This window comes from Pyrus communis, chromosome 1, assembly GCF_963583255.1.
Source record: "Pyrus communis chromosome 1, drPyrComm1.1, whole genome shotgun sequence".
Classification (NCBI taxonomy): domain Eukaryota; kingdom Viridiplantae; phylum Streptophyta; class Magnoliopsida; order Rosales; family Rosaceae; genus Pyrus; species Pyrus communis.
Genome location: NC_084803.1, coordinates 16,978,669 through 17,005,089, shown reverse-complemented (window position 1 = coordinate 17,005,089; position 26,421 = coordinate 16,978,669). Strand labels below are relative to the sequence as shown.

At 38.0% G+C, this 26,421-nt stretch overlaps 2 protein-coding genes across 2 annotated transcripts; both read right to left on the bottom strand.

Annotated features, from left to right (window-relative positions):
* Positions 1 to 8,377: 8,377 nt before the first annotated feature.
* On the bottom strand, positions 8,378 to 10,021 carry LOC137713760 (uncharacterized). The gene is made up of 2 exons (XM_068453144.1): positions 9,086 to 10,021; positions 8,378 to 8,968 (listed from the first exon to the last, which is right to left on the bottom strand). The coding sequence occupies exons 1-2, from the start codon at positions 10,019 to 10,021 to the stop codon at positions 8,378 to 8,380; spliced, it is 1,527 nt and encodes a 508-aa protein (XP_068309245.1).
* Positions 10,022 to 15,333: 5,312 nt separating this feature from the next.
* LOC137744788 (uncharacterized) lies at positions 15,334 to 21,537 on the bottom strand. The gene is made up of 8 exons (XM_068484589.1): positions 21,082 to 21,537; positions 20,223 to 20,318; positions 19,662 to 19,772; positions 18,560 to 18,869; positions 17,927 to 18,017; positions 16,892 to 17,219; positions 16,326 to 16,474; positions 15,334 to 16,105 (listed from the first exon to the last, which is right to left on the bottom strand). The coding sequence occupies exons 1-8, from the start codon at positions 21,373 to 21,375 to the stop codon at positions 15,598 to 15,600; spliced, it is 1,887 nt and encodes a 628-aa protein (XP_068340690.1). The 5' UTR covers positions 21,376 to 21,537; the 3' UTR covers positions 15,334 to 15,597.
* Positions 21,538 to 26,421: the final 4,884 nt, after the last annotated feature.

Genomic DNA, 26,421 nt, shown 5'->3' with positions numbered 1-26,421 from the left:
ACTTGGGTTGGGCCAACCCAAACCCGTCCAAGTTTAACCTACTTTAAACTCGAACAGGCAGGTTTTTTTTTTAGTTATAACCTGCCCGAGCCCAACCCCAATTTCAACCCGTTTATTATTTGGGTTGGGTTGGGTTGATTATTTGTCCAACCCGACCCAACCGGATTAACCAAACCCGATTGGGTTGAGCTGTGCATCATGTTTCTCAATGACCTTTACACCTTCATGGAGGATTCACTAGTGACTTTTGATGGATTATGATAGAAAAGTGCATAGAGATGCAGAAAGCAATTGTTTTTCTGGCAACCACACTTTGATTTTTCTACAGGAGCTTTGAAAGACAAGACTTGAGTTGGGTACTAGCTTTGGACAATGAAGTGTTCCTTTTTTTTTTTTTTTTTTTTTTTTTTCTTTTGGTACTAGCTTTGGTATTTCTCGTATTTTATTCATACTTTGCATGAACTCGATTAAACCTTGAAAAAGTTAGGCAACCCGAACCCGAATGAATCCGATTAAAACCCAACCTAAACCTGAACCCGAATTGTAAAAGTTAGGTTAGGGTTAGGTTGACTTTCTAACCCGCCCAATCTGCCCGAGTTGCACCCCTACAAGGAACACTGTATTCTTCAAATTGTTGGCTCAGGTTATCAATCTCAGGGCTCACCACCCTGATTATTCAATTGAATCTATTCGATTAGATAATGCTGGAGAATTCACATCTAAAATTTTTGATGACTATTGCATGTTGGTTGAGGTTGAAGTTGAACATCTCGTACCCCATGTTCACACCTAGAACGGCCTGGCAGAGGCTTTCATTAAGCGGTTACAAATGATTGCTCGATCGTTGGTCATACGTACCAAGCTCCCGATTGCTACTTGGGGCCATGCAATATTGCACACATCAAAGTTGGTCCACCTGAGGCTTGTTGCGACACAACCATTTAGTGCCCTTCAGTTGGTTACCGGATATGAACCCGACATATTGCTTCTGTGCGTTTTTGGTTGTGTGGTTTATGTGCTAATTTTACCGCCCTTACATACAAAAATGGGGCCTTAGCAAAGGATAGGAATATATGTTAGATATGATTCTCCTTCTATTATTTGTTACTTAGAACCTTTGAAAGGTGATTGTTTACCGCTCGTTTCGTGGATTGTCACTTCTATGAGACAGTCTTCCCGTCGTTAAGGGGAGATAAGAACGTTAACGTTCCTGAAGAACGACGTGAATTATCGTGGACGACCCTCACCTTGTCTCATTTAGATCCCTGCATTGTTCAGTTTGAAACTAAAGTGCAGCGCATATTAGATCTCCAGAGTATAGCTTAGAGCATGCCAGATACTTTCACCGATCTAACGCGAGTACAAGATCATATATTCCAGCTGCGAATACGCCTACAAAGATGGATGTACCAAATGTACGACAGACTTCCCTCCTAGAGGCCCGGGGCACCAATCTTGGTGATCCACGTACATTAACGGCTAGCCAATCATCTGCCCCTACACAAAAGTGTGGCAGACCTCTTGGTTCAAAGGATTCATACACATGGAAGAGGAAACCCATAACACAAGGTCCCAAAGAGCCTACCGTGAATCCGACTATTGTTTACTCATTTTATCTAACTCATGAGGAAATTCTAGATTATGGAAGCGTCCTTGAAGAGACAAATCCTCCTCCCGAAAATCGTGAGATTTCGGTATATTATGATAACTTAGATGATGTGTGGCGTATAAATGAAATGATTGTTGACTATGCATTAGCATATGCAATAATTATTGAGATCATGTTGAGCGATGACATTGAACCACGTTCCATTGATGAATGTCGACGTAGAACTGAATGGTCAAACTGGAAACAAGCAATGCAAGTCGAACTCGATTCGCTTGCGAAACATAAGGTGTTTGGACTTGTAGTTCCTACTCCTCCACATGTGAAGCTCGTTGGCTACAAGTGGGTTTTCGTTCAGAAGCATAATGAGAAGAACGAGATTGTGCATTACAAAGCTTGTCTTGTTGCACAAGGCTTCTCACAACACCTCGGGATTGACCATGATGAAACTTATTCACTCGTTATTGATGTGATTACTTTTCGCTACCTATCAGTTTGGTAGTCTCCAAAAAATTGAGTATGTAGCTGATGGACGTAGTAACTACATATCTATATAGAGATCTTAATACGAAAATTTATATGAAAGTTCCCGAAGGACTTACATTGACTAATTCAAATATTTCCAAATCCCGGAACACGCTCTCAATTCGGTTGAGGCGTTTACTTTACGGTTTGAAACAATCTGGAAGAATGTGGTATAACTGTCTGAGTGAGTATTTGACTAGTCAAAGATATGTGAACAATGAACTATGGCCTTATGTGTTCATTAAGAAGTCACATTTCGGATTTGCGATTGTTGCAATATATGTAGATGACATGAATCTTATCAAAACTCCTAAAGAGCTCACGAGAATTGCCACGCACCTGAAGTCGAAATTTGAGATGAAAGATCTAGGTAAGACTCGATACTGTCTTGGTCTCGAGATAGAGCACTGTTCGGATGAAATCCTAGTGCATCAATCGAACTACACCTAGAAGGTGTTGCGCATCTTTAATGAGGATAAAGCAAAGCCTTCAAGTACTATTATGGTCGCTCGATCACTAGATACAAAACGAGATCCCTTCCGTCTTAAGGAGGATGATGAAAATATTTTGGAGCATGAAGTTCTTTATCTAAGTGTGATTGGCACTTTATTGTACTTAGCTCAATGCACTAGACCTGACATCTCCTTCGTTGTTAATCTTTTGACAAGATACAATAATGCACCTACAGGCAGACATTAGACTGGCATGAAAGACATCTTTCGTTACCTTAAGGGTACTATGGATTTGGGTTTGTTCTATCCCTATGGATCCTCAAGTGATGCCGCACCCCCTTCTTCTCGAGTCAATTCTTGCCTTGTTGGTTATGCCGACATAGGATACTTATCTGATCCGCACAAGGCACGTCTTCAAATAGGTTATGTCTTTACCGTTGGAGGCACCTCAATCTCCTGGAGGTCAACTAAATTGACCTTAGTTGCCACTTCATCTAACTATGCTGAAATTCTCGCCTTACATGAAGCAACTCGGGAATGCTTTTGGTTGAGAGCAGTTGTGGGCCATATTCGAAGCTCTTGCGATCTTTACCTCACCGTTGATGTCCTGACGACGATCTTTGAAGACAACGCAGCATGCATCGAACAACTCAAGAAGGGTTAGATCAAATGAGACAACACCAAGCATATTGCGTCAAAGTTCTTCTTTTCACATCAACAACAAGAGCATCAGAAGATTGAAGTCACGCAAATCCGTTCACAAGACAATCTGGCCAACCTCTTCACCAAATCACTGCCAAAGAAAACGTTTCAGAAGCTTGTTCATGGAATTGGTATACGTAAACTTTCTAAGTTGTAACAATGTTATTTCTCTTTGGAATTGTGTCAGACTCAGGGGGAGTATCTTGAAGATACTTGCTTGATCTTAATATACTCTTTTTCCCTACGATTAGGATCATTTTTCTCACTGGATTTTTGCTACCTAACTAGGCTTTAATGAGGCACCCACCTTGGGCTGTTCATATCCTTGATGACGTCTCGTAGACGTTTCTTTTGGCTTTGCATTTCTACACATTTTTCCTTAGACTATGGATTTTGTCCCTCCTTGGGTTTTTGCTATAGCCGTAGGGTTTTTTTAGTGAGACTCACTTACTTATGCAAGTTCCTACCTTATTGAGAATAAGCATTGTTCCTTAAGAATCAGTGCCAACAAGTCGACTTCCTCAACTTCTGCATGATGCTAAATCTACCTTGAGTATTTACACACTCAAAGGGGAGTGTTGTAAACTTTCCTAGTTTAAGCGTGATTGTGTAAATCCTAGATTAGATTTGATTCTAGTTATCCTTTCTTATTACAACTTGTATTCCTTGGGGATGAAGGAATTTCTTCTCTCCTTTTCTACTATAAATAAAGGCACTATGTATGAGGGATAACACACACATTCCCCTACAATTCTACAAATACATCTCTCTCAAATCTCTCTTCTCCTTGCCGCCGGCCCCCTTCCCCTTGCCAGATAAAATAGGCTATAACAAATTGTATGAAAATATTATAAATTTTAATTCTCATTATGGTAAATATCTTTTGTAAGAAAATATTTTCGTATAGATTTTTTGGTACACTTATATTTTTGCAAATTTTCTTATGTGCCACAAATTCATTACAATATATTTAAGTACGAACATTTCGGTACACTAGGTTAGTATAATATGTTTAGGTATGATCATTTCAGTACACTGTTTATTATAATATATTTAGGTACCAACATTTCGGTATACTAGTTTAGTATCATATATTTAGATACAAAATTTTTTGGTACACTTATGTTTTTTGCATATTTTCTTATGTGCCACTAATTCCCTATAATATATTTAGTTATGGACATTTCGGTACACTAATTTATTAAAATATATTATAATACCGACGTTTAGGTACAATAATTAGAGGAAGTAAAATAAAATTAATGAATTAAAATGTGTATAATAATAAATTTTAATTTTAAGGTAATATCTATTAAATAGTAAACAAAAATATAATATGAATTTGAATTTGAATTAAGTACACATTAGAGGACTAAAATCAATATCCAATCTAACACAAGGTTTTTATTGAATTTTAATTTTTTTCAAGGATTAAAATTCAAAAACCCCTATTTTATTATAGAGACAGGAATTTGGTTAAGCAAAACAACCAGCTAGTTTGTCACATCCCTGCCCAGGCGGGACCATTTCTCAGCCCGACTCCACCGTAGCACGATATTGTCCGCTTTGGGTCCCCAGCACACCCTCACGGTTTTGTTTCTGGGAACTCACACGAGAACTTCCCAGTGGGTCACCCATCCTAGGAATGCTCTCATGCGTTACTCGCTTAACTTCGGAGTTCCGATGAAACCCGAAGCCAGTGAGCTCCCAAAAGGCCTCGTGATAGGTAAAGATGGGAAGATATTCAGCATGGCATATTTTTGAGCATGTTTCCTATATGTGTATATATTCTATTTTTCTGGGAAACTATACGGGTTTTACGGCGAGGGGTTAGAACTTTGATAATGAAATGATTTTGAAAACCTTTGTTTTTGCCCACTCACACTTTCTGTTTTGCGCCCCTCCAGGTTCTAGTTTGGATTGCTCTTTTGGTGGCTCACGAGGAATTCTCAGCATATCTAACAGATTATCACCAGTGTATGACCACCTTTGGGTGTGTTTCGTTAGTGTTTGTTCCTCTGGACTGCACTAGGTCTTTTGTGCTCTGATACCAAATTGTCACATCCTGGCCCGGGCGGGACCACTTCCCAGCCTGACTCCACCATAGCACGATATTGTCCGCTTTGGGCCCCCAGCACACCCTCACGGTTTTGTTTCTGGGAACTCACACGAGAACTTCCCAGTAGGTCACCCATCCTGGGAATGCTCTCGCGCGCTACTCGCTTAACTTTGGAGTTCCGATGGAACCCGAAGCTAGTGAGCTCCCAAAAAGCCTCGTGCTAGGTAGATATGGGAATATACATTTAAGGATCACTCCCCTAAGCGATGCGGGATGTCACAATCCACCCCCCTTAGGTGCTCGACGTCCTCATCGGCACACACGCGGCCAAGGTTAGGCTCTGATACCAGATTGTCACATCCACGCCCGGGCGGGACCACTTCCCGGCCCGACTCCACTGTAACACGATATTGTCTGCTTTGGCCCCCCAGCACACCCTCACGGTTTTGTTTCTGGGAACTCACACGAGAACTTCCCAGTGGGTCACCCATCCTAGGAATGCTCTCGCACGCTACTCGCTTAACTTCAGAGTTCTAATGGAACCCGAAGCCTGTGAACTCCCAAAAGGCCTCGTGCTAGGTAGAGATGAGAATATACATATAAGGATCACTCCCCTGGGCGATGTGGGATGTCACATAGTTACTAAGTATCAAACTCAGCATAATTATAAATTTGAATTCTCTCATTTACAAGTAAATAGAAATGTCACTAAAGTGTAGCACCTAATTGATTGCTACAATTTCAATAGAGATGGAATCTGAGGATGGCTTGTATTGGTGGTTATGGTTAGATTGAGACCCGGCTTATCGATCGGTTGAAGGCCTAAAATGCAAGATTTGTACATTTGAAAACACGATGTATGATGTTCAACCCTAAGTCAGGTTGGAGCACTATTCGAAAAAGTGGTCTAGGCGGCTGCCTAAGCAGGGCCTAGGCGCTAGGCGCAGGCTACTTGCCACAATTAAGGTTTACATGTTTAGAAAATCAGTGAAGTCGTTAGGTGGCTATACAGTTCCTTTTTAATTTTTTTTTTTTTTAATATTAAGAATTCAAAGATAATTTTCTTGTAAAATAACTCTGAATACATATTTTATTTAATGTATTCAATCAATTGTACTACTTTCTAATGTATAAATCCTTCTATTTTGCATTTATGGTTCCCAATACAAGTGTGTGCGTGTATGTATGTGTGTGTGTATATATATACACTAAGTTTAACTATATAAGTAGTCACTCTTTCTATTGGAGGTTATCATTTATGAAAAATTAGTCACTTCTTCCACTCTAGTGGCTATCTTCATGTGTGCTCGCTTTTCGCATAGAGGATTGGTTCGTTTTTCCCCTTATAAAAGCTCATCGATGTGGCTAGGTTTCAACCCTTTCTATTGGAGGTCATCCTTTATGCCAATGGCTCAGTCTCAACTCTTTTTATTGGATAGCTCGCCGTTTTCTATTGTAGCTCCATCCTTTATTCCAGTCATTTGGAAGTTGTTAATGGTTGGTGGCTCAAGGTTAACATTGATTGTGTATTGTGCCAAACGAACGTGCTATGTTTTGGGGTAATTTTTCGCTTATCGTAGGTGGGGCACTTGGTACTTTTGAATCAAATGCAAAATTTGCAAGCTCAGTTGTTTCATAAATTCTTGCTTCCATTGAGGTTGTGCTTATAGCTTGGGTCAGAGATTTGAAACATTTATCAGTTGAAGCAGACTCCATTTTTTTATTCACTATCCTTTTAAGACTCTTAATGCGGTCTTGTGGTTTTTTATGGTGGATTGGAAGAATTGTCTTTGGCTACTTCATCAAATGCGATTGTGTACACATATTTATAGAGAAGCAATTCAGGTTGCAGATGTTTTAGCTTCATTTGGACAAATAGTTATGCTTATTACTGGTGGTCTACGATTCCAAATTTTGTAGACTCTACTCATGCTCATGACATTTCGTTTTGTCCGTATTATCATTTTCATTGATCATTAGTCTTTGCGGGTCTTGGCATAGTACTAGCCGCCTTTATCTTTATTCAGAGTCATCCAAATACAAATTAAGGATTGAGATAAAAATGCAAAGAGCCCTTCCTAATTTCCTACCTTCTAAACAGTAAAATTAATTAAGGACTCAGATAAAAATGCAAAGAGCCCTTCCTAGTTTGGTACCTTCTAAACAGTAAAATTACACAACTCTTCAATCCAGTCTACCAACTAACTTCTAAACAATATAAATTTGTGGGGTCTCAAACTGAGACCTAAAAATCATTAGTTTGAGTTGGATAGGTCTCAAAAGTTTTGAGTAGTTAGAGATGACACTGATATTACGATTTTAGGTTAGCAAGTGATGTGCTCTACCATTTATAGGCAAAATGTAACGCATGTATTTATAAATGTCAACTTTTATAAAAAAATTTCAAATGTGGCTAAAAAGACACTTTTTTTTTAGTATATTGATATTTGAGAGTTCAGTTAAGCCACACAATAGACAGCCTAATTTGGTATCGAATTCGCCATTCACGAGATTCGAACCTAAAACCTATTACTTTTAGGTGAAGAAGAATCTTACCAGACCATAGTACTGAGTGGCGACCAAAAAGACACTTAAATAGACCCAATTGCCCTAGAAAATAATATCTAATTACAACTACAAGCCAACACCCTTTTGAATCTTATGCATCGCGTAAAGGAGGAGGCCACGAGACAAAAAGCTGCAAACGTGAATCATTGCAAGCATCGTCGTACAAGTCGAGCACCATGAATCACATTTCTGTCCGATTGTTGTGCATGGCGTGTGCACATTCGAAATGTCCTATTTCTGTCCCAAGATTGAAAAATTGTCCTATTTTTAGGTATTTCCCTAAATAAAATGACTTCAAAAACTCTTAAACATGACCTATTTTGAAATGTATACTAATTATGGATGGAATAAAATGCTATTAGCCCAAAACAAATTAACTAGAACACTTCATTCACATCGCACAAAACTTAATATCCAAGAAAGACAAAAACAGGGAAAATGCTAAAGTAAATCTAACTACTGCTGTTATAGCTCAGTTTCAAGAAATTTGACTCTTTTCGCTTTCGCTTCTGCCTTTTCTTTCACGTCCTTGACTAGCTTATCTTGTTCTTTGACATCCATGCCTCTGAGTAGCTTATCTGCTTCTTTGACATCTTCATCGCCTTTAAGATATGTCATAGCACCTTGGATCATCTCTTTAGCTTTATCCATTTGGTCTTGTTGAAGAAACGTCAAAGCTCCATCCATCATGTCCATAGATGTGGCCGCTTTGTCTTTCATTGTGTCATCTTGAGCAACGTACATTACGATTGCTTGAACAATCTCTTTAGCTTGCTCTACTTGTTTCTTGTCAATATAACTCAGAGCTCCTTTCAAAACCTCATCAACAAAAAGTGCTTTTTCTATACCTCTTTCTGCTTTATCTTGTTCAAGATACTTTACTCCTTTGGCTTGATCCGCTTTCGATAATTGTTTCACATCATCATCGTTGTCAAGATATGTCATTGCTCCATGGATCACCTCTTCAGCTTCGTCTAAACTGTCTTGTTCAATAAATGTCAAAGCTCCTTGGATCATCTCCTCAACTGCGGCTGCCTTATCTTTTATTTCGTCACACTGAGAAACATACAGTCAAATTCCTTGAATAATCTCTTTAGCTTTGGCTGCTTGATCTGAATCAAGATACGTCAAAGCTTCTTCCAGAAAGTCATCAACCAAGCGCCCTTTATTTACTCCTGCTGCTACTTTATTATTTTCAAGATACTTCACTCTTTTCGTTTTCGCTTTAGCCTTATCTTTCACGTCCTTGACTAACTTATCTTGCTCTTTGACATCCATGCCTCTGAGTAGCTTATCTGCTTCTTTGACATCTTCATCGCCTTCAAGATATGCCATAGCACCTTGGATCATCTCTTTAGCTTTGTTCATTTGGTCTTGTTGAAGAAATGTCAAAGCTCCATCCATCATCTCCATAGATGTGGCCGCTTTGTCTTTCATTGTGTCATCTTGAGCAACGTACTTTACGGTTGCTTGAACAATCTCTTTGGCTTGCAATACTTGTTTCTTGTCAATATAACTCAGAGCTCCCTTCAAAACCTCATCAACAAAAATTGCTTTTTCTATTCCTCTTTCTGCTTTAACTTGTTCAAGATACTTCACTCCTTGGGCATGACCCGCTTTCGATAATTGTTTCACATCATCGTCGTTGTCAAGATACGTCATTGCTCCATAGATCACATCTTCAGCTTCGTCTAAATTGTCTTGTTCAATAAATGTCAAAGCTGCTTGGATCATCTCCTCAACTGAGGCTGCTTTATCTTCTATTTCGTCACATTGAGAAACATACAGTCGAATTCCTTGAATGATCTCTTTAGCTTTGACTTCTTGTTCTGCATCAAGATATTGCAAAGCTTCTTTTAGAAAGTCATCAACCAGGCGTACTTTATTTACTCCTGCTGCTACTTTATCATTTTCAAGATACTTCACTCTTTTCCCGCTCTTTTCATCTTTGGCTTCGTCATCGCTTTCAAGATACACCGTAGCTCCTTTGATCATCTCTTCAGATTTTTCAATCATATCTTGTTCAAGGAACTTGATAGCTTCTTTCATGAACTCTTCAAGTTTGGGTGCTTTATCTTTAATTGTGTTACCATTATAAAGGTACTCCATAGCTCCTTTCATCAACTCTTCAGCTTTGGCTGTTTGATGTTTTGCGAGAGAGTATAAAGCCCCGTCCATAAACTTTTGAACTAAGGCTACTTTTTTTGCTCTTTCCGTAGGCTTAGAGGCTGCACCCCCACCTTTGAGTCCAAGTCCCCTAAAGAGAACCTCGCACGACGGAAATAATCATACAATTATTCACATTTGCAAACACACATATATACTCGAACACAACATATAAAAGAACAAAATAAAACAACCAATATTTTCATAAGCTATAAATTTTAAGATATAGTGAATTGGAAGGCAAAGATAAGTGGTTAAAAATAGCAGATCTTCAACTATTAGACTATTAGTGCCGTAGGATGTGTAACACTACTAAGTAAGTATAAACAACGAAAGAAATCAAACGCATAGAGGGCACAAAAATACACAAATAAATACGCAACGTGTACCAAACTACAATACTAGTACATTGTCCATATTTGGTTGATGCTACCACACAAACACGGAATTGACATAATTAACATCAACATTGCACCGGATTCTATATATTGGTATTCGTTGTTTTCATATAAGATTTCCTATGAACAAACAAAAGTGGTTCCTTACGTACCAATCTACAATACTTAGTACATTTCACATAAAAAATGCGGGCTACTTTTGATTCAATATATCTAAAAATCTAAGCTTCACTTCCAATAGGTAAAAATTATAGTACAAAAGCAACCGATTCATTCCACATCAACACAGCATAGACCAAAAATTTGACAATGTACCAAACTCTGTAGATTGGTATTCTTCGTTACCGAACAATATTTCCATAAACGCAAATGCATGATGGATTAATGCTTCAAGAAATTAAAGGAGCAGGTGATTCAACAAAGGAAGAAGTTTTCTAAAAAATATACGAAATTTACCCCTTCAGTTTATTTTGGCCCCAAGACCCCATCGACATAGCCAGCCATAGCACCAGCAGCAACGCCGCTCTCTTCCTCATCTTTCAGTTTCTGTTGCCCTCTTTCTGTCTCGGGACACAGTTTTATTTTTGGCGCCAAGAAATGTTAGATGAAATGTCTGTCTGAATATAGTATAATCGGGTCATACTGGCAGATATTCATACCGATAGAAAAGGGCGCCAACGTATGGAATTTGCTGCCTTCCCTCACCTGTTGGTTTTACCATACGCTGCGCGTCGCCGCATCCTTCTCGCATTGTCTTAATTTGCAGTCTGAGAAGAGGATGGCCGCAAAAGCAGCTGTGAATACAAAAGACCAAGGGCTTAAAGGGTCAAAAGTGACAGGATTTTCAGTATTTGTGACAAGAAAATATGAGAGTGTCACATTTGTGAATGACCCTTTTTTTTATAGATAAGAGAATTGACGACTTCGTTGTCCGCGAGTCTTACTTCAATTGGTTTGGAAAATGGAACACAAATGGTGGACGTGGAAAGGTATATCCTGTCTCCACTTGTATTGATTTGTATACACGCGAAGTATCGACTTGTATATACGTGAAAAAATTTATTCTTGGGTGCTAGCGGAGCCAAGGTGGGTGCAATGGGATTCATTGACCCAATAAGTTTGTTGGGTCACTATTTTTATTTTGGTGCAAAGAAGAGAAAAAATGGGAAGAGGCATTGCGTTGGTTTTTTGAAGAATAAAAAAAAAAAAAAAAAGGTTGATGACTTTGGTTTTATAATGGGAGAGAAGGCAGAGCCTTTTGTTTTGGCAGCATCCAATATATATTAAGGCATTTGTAATGTAATGCCTTTTGGTTTTGAGCAGCAGCAAAAGAGAGAAAAGTTGTCTGTCGACAACTCCAATTTGTGAGCAGAAGAGAGAGATGAGAGGCACACCAGGGAGAGCATTCGACTCTTCCATTTGAAAAAGAGTGCGGTCGGGTCTACCATTTTGAGAGAGAAACAGACACAGAGAGTTAGAAAAAAACATGGGGCACTATTTAGAGAAGGCAGCAGTGGATTGCTTCATTTTTTGCTCTCCTTTGAGCAATCACTCATATTAGTGCTAGAGAAATTTGTTATATATTTTCGTATCTACTTGTTCTTTGTTTGAGTGAGAGCTATAGGTTTATGTGGGATTTGGGATTTGAGTTTGAAATCTATTTTTAAATGAAAGTATGATCAATTTTTGAAAGCTATTTTTTGACCCTATTGCTGTAAATTCTTGGCTTAGCCACTGTTCTTGGGGGCGCCATGTGGTAAAGTTTGTGTAATCACTCAATAAGAAACTATCACATTGTCAGAACATATAGGCGTTTTTGAGGAGAGTAATTTGCATGGTATGAATACAAGGTAAGTTACCATGATGTTCCGTGGTTAATGATAAAATATCCATGATGTTGTATCATTGAACACATGATGTCATAGCGGCAGTGAACATGAATCCATGATGTCATAGCGGTAGTGAACACATACTATTTAAATGGCACAAATAGACCCTACCATGATATATGTGACCCACTTATATATTAGAGTGTCAACTACTGTTTCACTTTTGGGAGACTTTGGTGCGATTCCTAACTATCAATGTTCTTTGATCATAACCTTGTTGATTTTCAATTTTTTATCGAAATACTAACATTAATGTAATTAGTATATGTCTACACACTTTGTGTGTGAAAACGTTTTTTATTTATTTTTTATTTTTTGATATTAGATATATGCTAAAATCACATACATATGAGTCTTCAATAAAAAAACAGCAAAATTTGGTTTTGTGAAATTACATTATTACCCATTATTTTCTTTTTGTTATAGAAGACTAAATAATATTTTCGCCCTATTCTGGTTGACAAATATGGTTCTATTAATAGGTAATTTAAATAATGTATTTCTATGTAGGTTATTATATATTTTTTTAAATTAAAAAATGATACTGTAGCTGTTTATATTAATGATATTTGAAATAAAACTCATGATTGATTGAATAATATTAAAAGATAAATTATACTATTCAATATATTGTCATATATATATATATATATATATATATATAAACATGGGTACATTCTTCAAAACCACACACAGGAAAATATAATAGATATTAAGCTTAATAATATTAGCAAATTTCTTCCATTAAATTTGATATGGATACATTCTCGAATCAATGAAAAAGAATGTACCCATATAAGACTAGATATGGATTAGAAAAAAATTGAATGGATTTTATACATATATATAAAAATAAAAAAAAATAAAACGTGGATTTTGTTTTTTTTTTTTTTTAAATGGTGCATTTTACATATATTAAAGTGGTATATTTAAGAATGATACATTTAAGAATTAAAAAATGAAAAATTATATGAATTGGTACATTTAAGATTAAAATTTTGAAATCTTTTTATAAAAAAAAATTAATGAGTACAAGCTTATTTTAATTTTAATTTTTTATTTTGAAAATGTTTTGAATTGAAAATTAGTTAGGAGTTTAATAAATGTGTGAGTATTAAAACCATAAATCAATTAGTAATTTTTATTTTAAAAAATTATGTAACTGACAATATTAATGCTAAGGACTTCATCAAAATCTAAAAACTAATAAATTCTCAGTAGTCACTTGTAATTAAGTGAGAGGACTTAAGGTTCGATTCTCACTAAAGGCGAATTTGAACAACATTATTGCTAGTCTATTGTGAGACTAAGTCTACCCCCTCCCTTTTTGTGTAGATAACATTTGTCAAAAAAAATAAAAAAATAAAAAAATAAAAAAAAAATTAAAGTCACAGTCAATGAATATTAGTAACTAGAGACCGAACACTAATTTTTCCGTCACTTTTTCTTATACAAATAGCATTCCCAATAAAGTATGAATGATATTTGACAAAAAAAAAACTAGATAAATAAAGTATGAATGTTTTTTTTTTAGTACATTGATATTTTTACACTAAGATAAGAGGAAGTTCGGCTAAGCCACACAATGGGAAGCCTAATTTGGTATCGAATTCGCCATCTACGAGATTTGAACCCAAGACCTCTTATTTTCAAGTGAAAAAGAATATCATCAGACCGTAGTACTGAGTGGCAATAAAGTATGAATGTTAAGTTACAATGAAAACATTAATTGGTATCTTTTATGAAAAACATGTTCCCAATGAAAATTGAAAATGCCCATTTATCCTACAAAAAGGTTATGTTTCCTACTTACTTTCCTAATGTTACCAAACATGGAAAATAAATTTTGCATTTCACTTCCCCCACTTAAAGACATGGAAAATTCCATATCAAACGCAGGCCTCCAACCTTTTAGTATGATAGTATACCCATTCTTTTATCTTTGGACGAGAAGAATAAACTTGAAATTTGGACAAAAGTTAGAATTTATAAATTAACATGCATCAATGTCCTTGTTTAAATTCATAAAATTTTATAATTTCCACGTGGACAAAAAACTTAGAATTCGGGAACTCCAATTTCTAAGTTTAACTTCCATGTAAATAGTTATCATTTCTGAATTTCTATGAGTAAGTTTAAAAAACAAAAAACTCAACCATGAGTAGCCATCATTGTCACTCCCACCACCACCAGCCATAATTGTTACTTCCTATCATCACTACCGCCATCTCCACCACCGACAATCATCATTCATGCCGTCACCGCCACTCACAATCATCATCGCCACAACCGTCACCACATACAATCATCACCTTCGCCACCAATGCGGCCACCAGCCACCACCATAATGTAGCCGCTACCAGCCACCACCTCGCCATCGCCACCTCCACCCACCATGATCATTGCCGCTGCCGCCACCACCACATACCATCATTACTATCACTGCAACCACCACCCACCATCGCCGCCATTACCACCTATCATCAACATCAACACTGCTACCACTGCCACCTCTAACCACCATCATCACCGTAATTGCCGCTACCTCCACCAACATCACCGTTGCCACCACCACCACCACTTACCATCATAAACGTTGCTGCTGTACTAATGCCGCCACCACCACCACCATACTACTACCACCACCACATATTATCACCATCGCTGTCACCGCTGCCACCACCTCCACTAGTACATTTCCTAATTGTCACCTCTCACATATATATTTATAACTCTAGATACACATTAAATTTCGAATTTAAATTTTGTCATTCTTTTAGGATTAGCCAAACAAACAAATAATAGAAAATTTCAACAAATAATTTTTTGTTGTAGCACCTCACTCTCTATGCCTCCGGCCCCCTCTCTCTCTTGTATATTATTCAGTAAATTAGGCTTATAATAGTTTTCATAATTTTAAATTCCATCATTTAAAAATTTCTTAAAATTTTTAAATTTCCTCGTACAAACATAATGTTATTTATCTTTTTCTTATTGGGGGATGAATTATATCGAGTTGAAGGAAAATGAGAGAGTGAGTACTGTTTAACTCTGTTGGGAAACATGCTTCTACTAATTAAAAGACTAGTGACTAAAATGACATATTTCAATACAGCGAATGCAAAAAATAAGTTACACACGTCAAAAATCTCTACCGCATGGGATTTTGATAGATGCAGGATTCCTACTTCTCTATCAACTGAGCCGGGGTAAAAAATTCCATAGCCATAGCTTAAGCCGGATGACCACCTTCAGCGGCTAGTTTCATTCTTTGGTGGTGTTCTGTAACTTTGTAATCTACAATTTCCTCCAACAATTGCGAATCCAGTACACAGTCTTCACGTCCATACACGGCTGCTTGGACGCTGGCCATGAGTTTTGCTATCTCACGGCCAGAGAACCCTTCTGTCTTATGTGCAGCCTCTCGAATCAGATCATCAGACACATCCTCTATCACAATCTTTTGCGGTTTCTTCTTCAGGAAAATGCCTGATCTGGAGCTTTCGCCTTCATCACCAAGATATTTGTTCAAATAAAGCTTCAAAAGTTTGAATCGTTCCTCCTCCCCAGGAATTGGGAACTCAATCACTTCATCCATCCGGTCAGTGATAGCGCTGTCAAGATCTCCTGGCCTGTTTGTGGCAAGTACTAGAACTACGTCTCTTGACTGATCTCCAGTTCGGAAGAGCAATGCATTTAGAGCACTACGTTGAGCTTCACTCATGTGTGTACTGTTTCGCCTGCCAAGGGATAAAACAATTCACAAGAGGCTGAGCTTATATACATATATATGAGTGGAGACGATGAACATCTCGGTTGCAGACTCCAAAATTATAAACTAATGGACGTTAACTCCCAAATTTTGTCAAAGAAAAGTTTTAGATGAACAGATACTCTGATAACAATAATAAGTACAACACAAATATAACCATAAACCACTGAAGAAAAAACTGAACTTACTCGCATAGGAAAGCATCTGCCTCGTCAATAAAAAGCAGTAGACCTTTGTTTGATTTTTTAGCCCAATCAAATATCTGATGAATCTTAGTAACAGCCTGTGCACCCAAGGGTGCAACATCTCCTCCAGTCATCATAGCATAATCCAAACCCTGTATTCAAAAGGATAAAAAACTCATTGAGAATTTACAGTTTTTTTTCCCAGAATAACTCATACACACACACACACACACACAAACACATTTATGGGTACAAACATATGGTAATTTGTAATCGGACCTTGGATCCTAGTATCAAGGTAATTCAACTTCTAAAACAAAAACAAAAATTGATGTGAATAAACATCCCATTTTAACAGATAACAAACTGAATCTCCAAATTGTTCAAACAAGTTCCATTCATTTGACCTATAAAGATCTCCCCATCAAAAAACCAAAGGTCATGACAACTAGTCACGAAGACACACGTGCACTACCAGCTAGGTGGTAGACCATATAAAAGGTTGAGTAAGACAGATAAATGAGCACCGATGGTAAATAAATTATTACGCGCATGAATCAGTGTAATACCGATTTTCGAGCTATTTCTCTTGCAACCATGGTTTTACCAGTGCCAGGGGGGCCATAAAACATCATGTTGCGAAAGGGGGCTTGGTGAGCCTTAGTGTTTTCTGTAGCTCGAGCAAGGTGCTCTATTCTGCTCCGCAACGAAGGATGGAGAATGATATTTGAAAGACCATTCTTGCCTTGCGAAGATCCAGTACTGTAATTTAAAACTTTATTCTTTGCTAGTGAAATCATCCCTGAACCTGGAAATCTTGCAATGGATGATTCTCGAATCAGAGATGGCTGCCCTAGCAGCCGGTTGACATATCCCCATATAACTCTAGAACCTTCTCTGTAAAAAGAAAGTTAAAGGCAATTGGTTGGCACATCACTACTAAACAATACAATCATCACTAAAAATGGATGAGGAACTCAATACCATAATTCCATTAAAAGCCCATCAGATCAATAAAGCAAAAGGCATTATGACAAAATTGACATCATAATTAAGAGAGATTAAAACTTATTATCTATCAACCTATGTAATGAATACTCTGCTTATAGTCAAATCATTCAAAAGGGACTAAAGGAAAAACGATATTGTCGATTTCCCCATGCAAAGCTTCAGCCGCAGACTACAGAAGTAGAAATACAGTAACAAGTCCGGAAGGTATCACCTGTTCAGTTAGAAGCGTACCACAAGAGGTGTGGGATCAAGTCTAGTCTTTAACAAGGTTAAATGAGTTTCATTGCATGGAAAAGGGCTCCTTCTCTGTGTAGACTAGGTCTTCAGTACACCAAGTAAAAGGGTAGCACTTTCCAGGCTATCCACTTTTTTCCCTTTTCAGTTTAAGTGGGGAGGTTATAAAAGTAGCGTATTGACTTATACACTCTGTTCCTACAATATTAAACTCATTTTCATCCTAATAAAGGTGAAATATGCCAAGAAGAATATATAGGGAAATAAATTAATATCGCATGCATAGGGAATTGCAACCTGAATCCTTGTTTAAAAAACTTGAAATAGGTGAAATGAAACGAAAGGAAGAGCATACAAACCTAGTTGTATAAACACCTGCAGCCACTGCTGTAGCACCTCCAACGGTCATAACCAACTTATTCCTATCAGTCAGCAAAGTTCTAATGCCCCCTGCAGTTTGCAGATGAGAAACAATTATATCATCATCAGCATTTCACAAAAATCAGAATAAAGAGATCAAACTAATATTCTGCTCCATTGACCTCAAGCTAAAATTGGCACTATTGCCATGCACCAGAGAAATTAAAAGAGACAACATTTTACTCACCCCTTAACCACCCACATTTTAAAATACCCTTAATCCAGTAACCCTAACCCTACATGAACAGGGGTAGTAACCCAGCAAAGGTGGTCATTAACTGGATGTCGACTCTACTTGGTTTACTTATTTTTTTAATTCAAAACTTCTCCTTACAGCACTTTTATTAGAGGATAATAATTGGGATATTGGGAACCACTTTGGCAAGTGACAATTGCACCATTCTGGAACAGTACGCAAAAAACAAAAAAACAAAAATTAATAACAGGAATCTGATTGGACAGAAAAGAAACCAGGAGAATCTGTCTTATGCAAAAGTTGCTTATTCATGTATGTACTGTGATTATCAATAATTCTTCTTATAACTTAAACGCATCTACTCAGTTTTGCATACCTTCAATGTGACCAAAAGTTGTATTGATTGCAGCAAGCCATTTTTCTTTTTCACCATTCATCTGATCTATAAGCATATTCCTGTTAAGTTCCGCATTCAGTTTTTCTTCATGGGCCCGACCTTTAGCCTTTGCAATGGCCTCCGCTTCTATGTTTTTTAGTTCTAATTCATGTTTCTCTCTTTCAGTTTGGCGCTGCTGCTCTTGGTTCTGTGCCTCAGTAGCTAGTCTTGCTTTCTCTTTTCGGATATTTGACTCCTCTTGCATCCTAAGCATTTCAGCATTATTCTGCCTCTGCTTTTCATGATCCATCTGCACTCAAGAAGACAATAAAATGTTAGACTTGACCAATGTTTTAAAAGGAGAAGGCGAAGGCGAAGGCGAGGCAATTCATGGATAGACCCACCTAGGCGAAAGCCTTGAGGCGTGAGGCGATGCCTTACAGGACCAAAATAATTGGGGTATGCTGTGGGTTATTAAAAAAAATAGCCTTGGCCAAAACAACGTCGTTTTCTGGCCAAGTCATTTAAAAAAAATTAAAGACTTGGCCAAAACGACATCTTTCTGGGACAAGTCTAAAAAAAATTCTTCTTTGCGAAGACGTCGCCTCCACTGTGACAATTTTAAACCAGTGGGCAGAGCCTGAGAGGCCCAGCCTTCCAACTTCGAGGGGTCCCCAGAAAATTTCAAGCAAGGATTTCAGATCACTGATGGATCCTGGGAACGCCCATTCAAACACCTCAGGCGTGCCTTAGCCGCCTAGGCATGCCTTGAACATGTCGTCAATGTGAGTTTACGCCTAGTCCCGCGGGGCAGAGGTGTTATCACCACCCCGCATCCAAAGCTGCCTGAGCGCACCTCAAGGCGCATTTTTTAAAACACTAGACTTGACCATGGTTTCACTAATCCAGTATTTAGATTGCAAGTAAAATTTGAGGCACATACAAGCTCTTTTTCCTATATAGTGTAGAGGTTGTTTGGTCTCCTTCTCGGATCCAAATTTTTGCTTTTAAAAACAAGAAATTGGATCCAAGAAGAATATCAAATAGGCGCATAATTTTTAGAAAAAAAAAAAGAAGACATAATTTATTCGACTGCTTGCACCTTCATTCTATTCCTAGCATGTTCATCTTCCATACGAAGCATTTGAGCCTTTGCCTGTGCTTCTTGTTGCAGTATATTTAGTTGTTCCTCAGCCATGTTCTTACTCCTTTCCTGCCATCAAAAGATTTCACAGTATAACTTCAAATGCACTGAGGCAGATAAAAGAGAACAAAACAAATTTGCAATTTGCTAAACCTAAATGGCACAAACCTAGAACATTATCTGTTTCACTATTGACAAAAAAGACCTAACCCATGTCACAAAAAAGAAAAGGACCATGAACCAAAATCAAACGAAGTTATTGCACATTCAAATAAAATTCCTCATATACGCAAAGCCTTTTCAGTGAAAATCTATACAGTGAGAATACCACCTAAACCTTATTAGAAGAAAATATTGCGACAAGGCAGTTATAAAAAAAAAATATGCGGTACATCGAAAAGATAAATTGTAGCCAAACGATTGAGATGAGCTGTTTGAAATGTTTGACGAATAGACTGCCGAAAACCACATTTTACAACCAACTGCAGTTTTAATATGGATTGTATGTCTGTAACTTACAAGATCATTTTGACCTTGTATTGCTTCAAAATGAGCCTTCTCCGCATCCAACTCAGTGAGACGACTTTTTTCTTGGCTCCTCATCAGACTAAAAACCTGGAAAACAAGACCAGTTGACCAAATTAACACCTTTAATTCAGTTGGATTGAAACCTCAGCATAATAAAAGACAAAACACATTTCAATTAGTTGCTTTAAGGTATCGTTTGGTATGGACAGGACGGAACGGAATGGGACGGGATGGGACAGGACGGAACGGAACGGGAGATGCCCTCGGATGGAAACAAGGAGGAAGAAGAAGGAGACGGAGAGGTTATAATTTTGTGTTCCACGAATGTGGAACAAGTCGTTCCAGGGGGTGAGGTGGAACAAAAATTCACCCAAAACTCGTCATGTGGAACAGCTCGTTCCACCCGTTTTTAGCGCACCAAACATGGGACAGAACGCCTTGTCCCACTCTGTTCCGTCCCGTCTCACGTAGCAAGCGGTACCTAACTTCAAGCCAATTCGGTTCCCACAATAACAAAGGTCGGTACTTAAGCTTAAACAGGGGCAGGGAATAAAATCATGGGCATAGTAATCATTGAAGCACGTAGAAATAAAACTCAGTGTCCTATTCAATTTATATTCAAACGAATAATAAAAACATTCAAAACGAAAGTATCGGAACAAAAGGAAAGGAAAAATTGAGACTACAGCATTCCGATTTAGTCCTCATTTCCAACCTTAAAGATGCAAAAGATCCTTAAGACTAAAAAGAAAACAAAATTGATTTTTTTTCTACAATTTACCAACCTTTTTCTACGGAAAAAAACCACCAACAAAAAAATATATATCAAATTCAGGAGCAGAAAAGCGACCTGCTTGGATAACTTAGAGGAATTGATTTCGCGGAGAGCTTTGGCACCTCGTTCGAGAGCCTCGGGATCGAACCCCGACCCTCTGGGCTCTTCAGCTTGCGGTTCCGATTTCGCATTGGGGATCTGGTCCGCCGGCACGGCGGAAGGCGGAGGAGGAGGAGGAGAAGGAGAAGAATACGAGAACGGATTGAATCGGAAGGGAGAATCGGCGTAGGCGCGGTTGGAGAGCGCGGGCATGGAGGCCGCCGCGACCGCCATTGCTATGCACGAAGACAGCTTCGAGGCAGCAACCATGGTAAAAGTTTGGAGATTTGGTCGGATTTTCTTTCAAGGTAGAGAAATCATGGGCGTGTAAAAACTGAAAATTCTCAGATTTTCTGTGGGAGCTTAAACCCTGAAAATTCTAGGGTTTAACTTTAAACGGGAACATTGGGAGGGAGGCTCGCTCCTCGCTTCCTGGACGTTTGGCGTGGAGAGTAAACCAATTAACCAACTGGAGCGTATATGTGGGTCCCTGGTTTGCTCCATTATACATTGTGGGCTGGATTTGGTCCAAAATGATTTACAAGGAGGGCCCAATTTGGGGAAATATGATGTGGAAAACAAAGTTGAGACTTCTAGGCCCAATTTTTCTCAATTAAGGCATATGAGGGTAAATTTAAATAATAATAAAAAATATAAATTACAATAAATTCATCTAAATTATAGAAAGGGAATTGTGAACTTTAATAAAATTGATAGTGCACATTGCTTTAGTTAATTTAGTTAAATTGAGGTCTGCCAAATACGATTCATTAACATGACATGAATGTAAAGAAAAAAAATCCATAAGTTGTGACATGTGATTGAGTTGGTTGAGAACATCTATCATTTATCTCATGTTCGTGATCATATCCCTCTCTTACCTTGTTATGAAAAATTTAGTCGTGTTGGTGGTTATGTTCCAAACAAGATAGATGTTATGATTTTGGACACAAAAAAACTTTTGTGTAGCCATCCAAACCACGCATTTGGTTTAGTGGCACACACAAAACACACTTCCACCTTTTGCATCATGTGTCACTCCACTGGCCTGAAGCTCCCAACCTATGTCTTTGCTATCAACAATTGTACTGAATGATAAACTAAGTTTGAAATCCAAGCTTCCCGCCACGAAACTCCCTGAAGATCTTAACAGAATCAGTTAATAGGAAGGCTTAGCTAAAACTTCTCAACAATCCAATCCTTTAGCTGTTAAATGATTTTGAATTCAAATAGATTATTTGTTAATTGTATTATCTGTAAATTATCTTTGGTTTGTTTTGAAGAGTTTGTTCTTCATTCAAACTCTTTATCTGTAATCACTATATAAACATTAATACAATACGCTCAAACTATCGAGCACAATTCTTATATGGTATCAACCTTCTTCCTAGTCTAACGACACCATTTCTTCCTCAAACACAATGGCCTCTTCCGCTACCACTCATCTCACCAATGTTTCTACCTTCCTTCCTTTGAAACTGGATCGTCACAACTACCCCTTGTGGCGAGCACAGTTTGTTCTGTTGCTTCGAAGTCGAAGTTTGATGCCTTTTGTTAATGGAATGTCCAAGTGTCCACCTACCTTTCTGTTGGATGATGAAGGTCATCTTACTGATGACATCAATCCTTTTCTTAAGCCCTAGATTCAGCAAGACCAGATGGTGTTCTCGTGGCTCACCAGTTCCCTTTCTCTTCCCATCATGCATGTTGTTGTCAAGTGTGTTAGTGCTGCTAAGGCTTGGATAGCTTTGCTGGAAGAATACGCACCTTCTTCTCACAATTGAGTTATTCAACTTTTTGGCTAACTTCTCAATCTTCGTTGTGGTGATCTTTGCATTGCTGATTTTTTTTGATAAAATTAATACTTTGGCTAATCAATTAGTGTTATCTAGTTCTCTTATGTCTGATGCTGATTTAATTGCTACGATCATGAATAATGTCGGACCGTTGTATGAAAATACCATGGCATCCATACAAGCCTAAAAAACCCCTATTTCTTATGCAGCTTTGGAAGCACTGCTCCTTAGTGCTGAAACTCAACATCTCACTTTCACTTTGTCTGGAGATACTCCTATTCTTGCCATGACTTCCATGGCTACCAACCGAGGCCACAGGGTTCATGTACCTGCTGGTTTTGCATGCGGCAGAGGATGTGCTGGTGTCCCTCATCGTGGTGGTTTTGCTCTTCGCCCTAATGGTAACAATGTAGGTCCTCCTCGCCTTAATGGAAATGTTGTAGGTGTTCTTGGTGCAGGTCCCTCCTTTGTTGACCGTCCACTACTCAAGTGTCAAATATGCTGCCGAAATGGGTATTATGCGATCGATTGCTACAATTGCATCAACACTTCCTACAAAAGTCATGTTCCCAGTGCTCACCTCACGACTCTTACTGCTCAGTCTCATCGTGCAGGTTAAGCACCCACTGCTCCAACAAGTTAGTTTATGGATTCCAAAGTCAATGCTCACATCACCAACGATCCTGGTCAACTCACCAATGCACAAGAGTACATAAGCACAAATAATGTCAATGGCGTTAATGGTTGCCAAGGTTTGCAAATATCTCACATAGGAACATCCTACATACACTCTCCCACTAAATCTTATACCCTTTCTAATACCTTATATTGTCAAAGTGCTTCTCAAAATATCCTCTCTATCAATCAATTTTCTTACGATAATGACTACTTCTTTGCACTTTACCCAAATTTCTTTCGTGTTTAGGATATCCGCTCGGGGGAAGATCCTTTTATCAGGCCGGAGTAACATTGGCCTATATCCATATGCGAGTTTGAATTCAAATAAAAGCCATGGATTTTTTGCATGCATGGGAGTTAGAGTCGATGATTGCGTTTGGCATTCCAAACTTGGTCATTCATCATCATTTATTTTGAAGCATTTAGTTTCTACTGGCACCTACAATGGACCCAAAGTGTCTCCACCACCCTTGAATCAAGTTCAGCTCCAGATAAAAGGAGTAAATTCAGACATTTGGTGCAACTCTAGCAGAAGAAACCCCCCAGCTTGAGAGCTTTAGAGTTTCAAAGCTTCAAGGATTTGGATGTGTGGGGAGTATTCTCTTCCATTTTGGGAGTAGAGAAATGTATTTGTGAATTGGTAGGATCCTTGATACCTTGATACCTTGATGGAGAAGCCTATTTATAGGCTTTGAGAATGAATCACCACCACAAATGTTCTTGGTGAAGTGAGTGAAGGTTGTAGGTGAAGTAAGTGGATGTTGTAGGTGAAGTAAGTGGATGATGTAGGTGAAATAAGTGGATGTTGTAGGTGAAGTAAGTGAATGATATAGGTGAAGTAAGTGAAATACCTTGATACCTTGATGGAGAAGCCTATTTATAGGCTTTGAGAATGAATCACCACCACAAATTTTCTTGGTGAAGTGAGTGAAGGTTGTAGGTGAAGTAAGTGGATGATGTAGGTGAAATAAGTGAATGATATAGGTGAAGTAAGTGAATGATATAGGTGAAATGAGTGGAGGTTATAATTTTAATGTATTGGTTAACATTTATTTTACCGAAATTTCGATGTCTAAAAATGCCCCCACTTCAAGGCGTCTCTTATACATGCGTTTGTCACTTGTAGGGGATGCGTTTTGAAGTTTCTTGATGTAGATGTTGATCCAAGGGCCGTCAAGGCTTGATCTTGAATTGGGCTGGAAATGTCTTTAAGGGCCGTCGAGGCTTGATCTTGACTTTTGTTTGAAATTTCTTCAAAGGCCGTCAAGGCTTGATCTTGAATGAAATTGGACCACAAGGAATTTAATGTGGTAGATGATCTTTGGTTTTGGTAGTAGATGAATCGGCACGTATTTTGTTGCGCTTGTTGACTTTCCACAGCTTTGATCTTGAACTGGGTTGAATTGGGTTGAAAGATTTGAAATGTACCATTAATTTCCTCGACCGTGGTCGGATTTGATCGGCAAATGGCTCGAAGCCCTTGGGAAAATCTGGGATGTCTTCCCCGTAGCAATTATGTACCAAAACCCACATTAAGACCTTTAAGAAAGCTAGGAACATATACTAAAACATGATCCAAGACGTTTTGGATGGTTTTTGGAACTTACCATCATCGGAACTCAAGATCTCACCGGAGAAAATATAAATAGTGATGGTGTCACTGGGCAGAGCAAGAAAGAATGAGTAAGAGGTTTCTGCCAGTAAGAGATCGCGACTGAGGGAGTCTGGGGGTTAAAGTGCTTCGGTCTCGGCGCCGGTGATTGTATAAAGAGATGAGAGTGCTAGAGTGAGAGAGACGGGAGAGAATAGAAAGGAGAGAGAGAGCCCCGATTTGTGGTGGAAGAGAGCAAACGTAGTAAGGAGAGAGTGGGGAGTTTTTGGGATGTGTGGGTCCCACGAGCCAAATATAAATTAATAAATATTCAAAATATCCAATAAGAAAATATTAAAAAGATAATAGAATAATATAATAATTTCAAAAAATATATAAAATATAAAATGGTAATTTTTCACAAAAGTATTTCTCGGACTCGTAGTTCCTCAAAATCTTCATCGTAGCTCCAATTTTGATTCCGCTTGCGCCTATGCATTTGTATCGTCAAGTAATTCGAGAATACAGTAAAGTAATAGCTCAAACGCGTCATGAACTAACGGTCAATGAAAGTCAATAATCTCGCCTCTAGGGTATTTTCATCAATTTACTCTTCTAAAATTAATAAAATCGTAGAAGTAGGGACGGGTTGTCACGATCTACCTACCTTAAAAAAATTTCATCCCCGAAATTTGAAATATGTTGCTATACATAAAATACTCTAAGATAGAAAGAAATATATATAAAGAAGAATTCAAGCTAGAGCGGTTGCATAAAAGAGAATGTCATTCTGTCACGATCGGATTGCAATGATTCCTCTTCCATACCTCCAAACTCAAACTTTCGTTCTCCTTCAATACAATACTAAAATATACTACTTTTGATGAAAACATAAAGTCGAAAATATTTATATATGTTTAATAACATTACGTCAAAATACATAGATATATATATATATATATATAACATAAAGTTAGAATAATTGTACTGAAATTAAAACTAAAAATAGAAAAATTTTCACCTACACATTCGTAACGTCACGTACTCCGAGAATAAGCGTGTAGTATCTAAAAATGCTAACATAAAAGGATTTACTTGTCCACTTACTTAACGAACCCAACGAATAAGTTATTGATATTACGGTCTACAGCCTGCGATATCGATAACTCAATATTGTCTCGATAAGCAAGCAACAAATTCCTGAGAATGCAATATTACCATTTTGCCCCTCATTGGGAAATACATATAAAT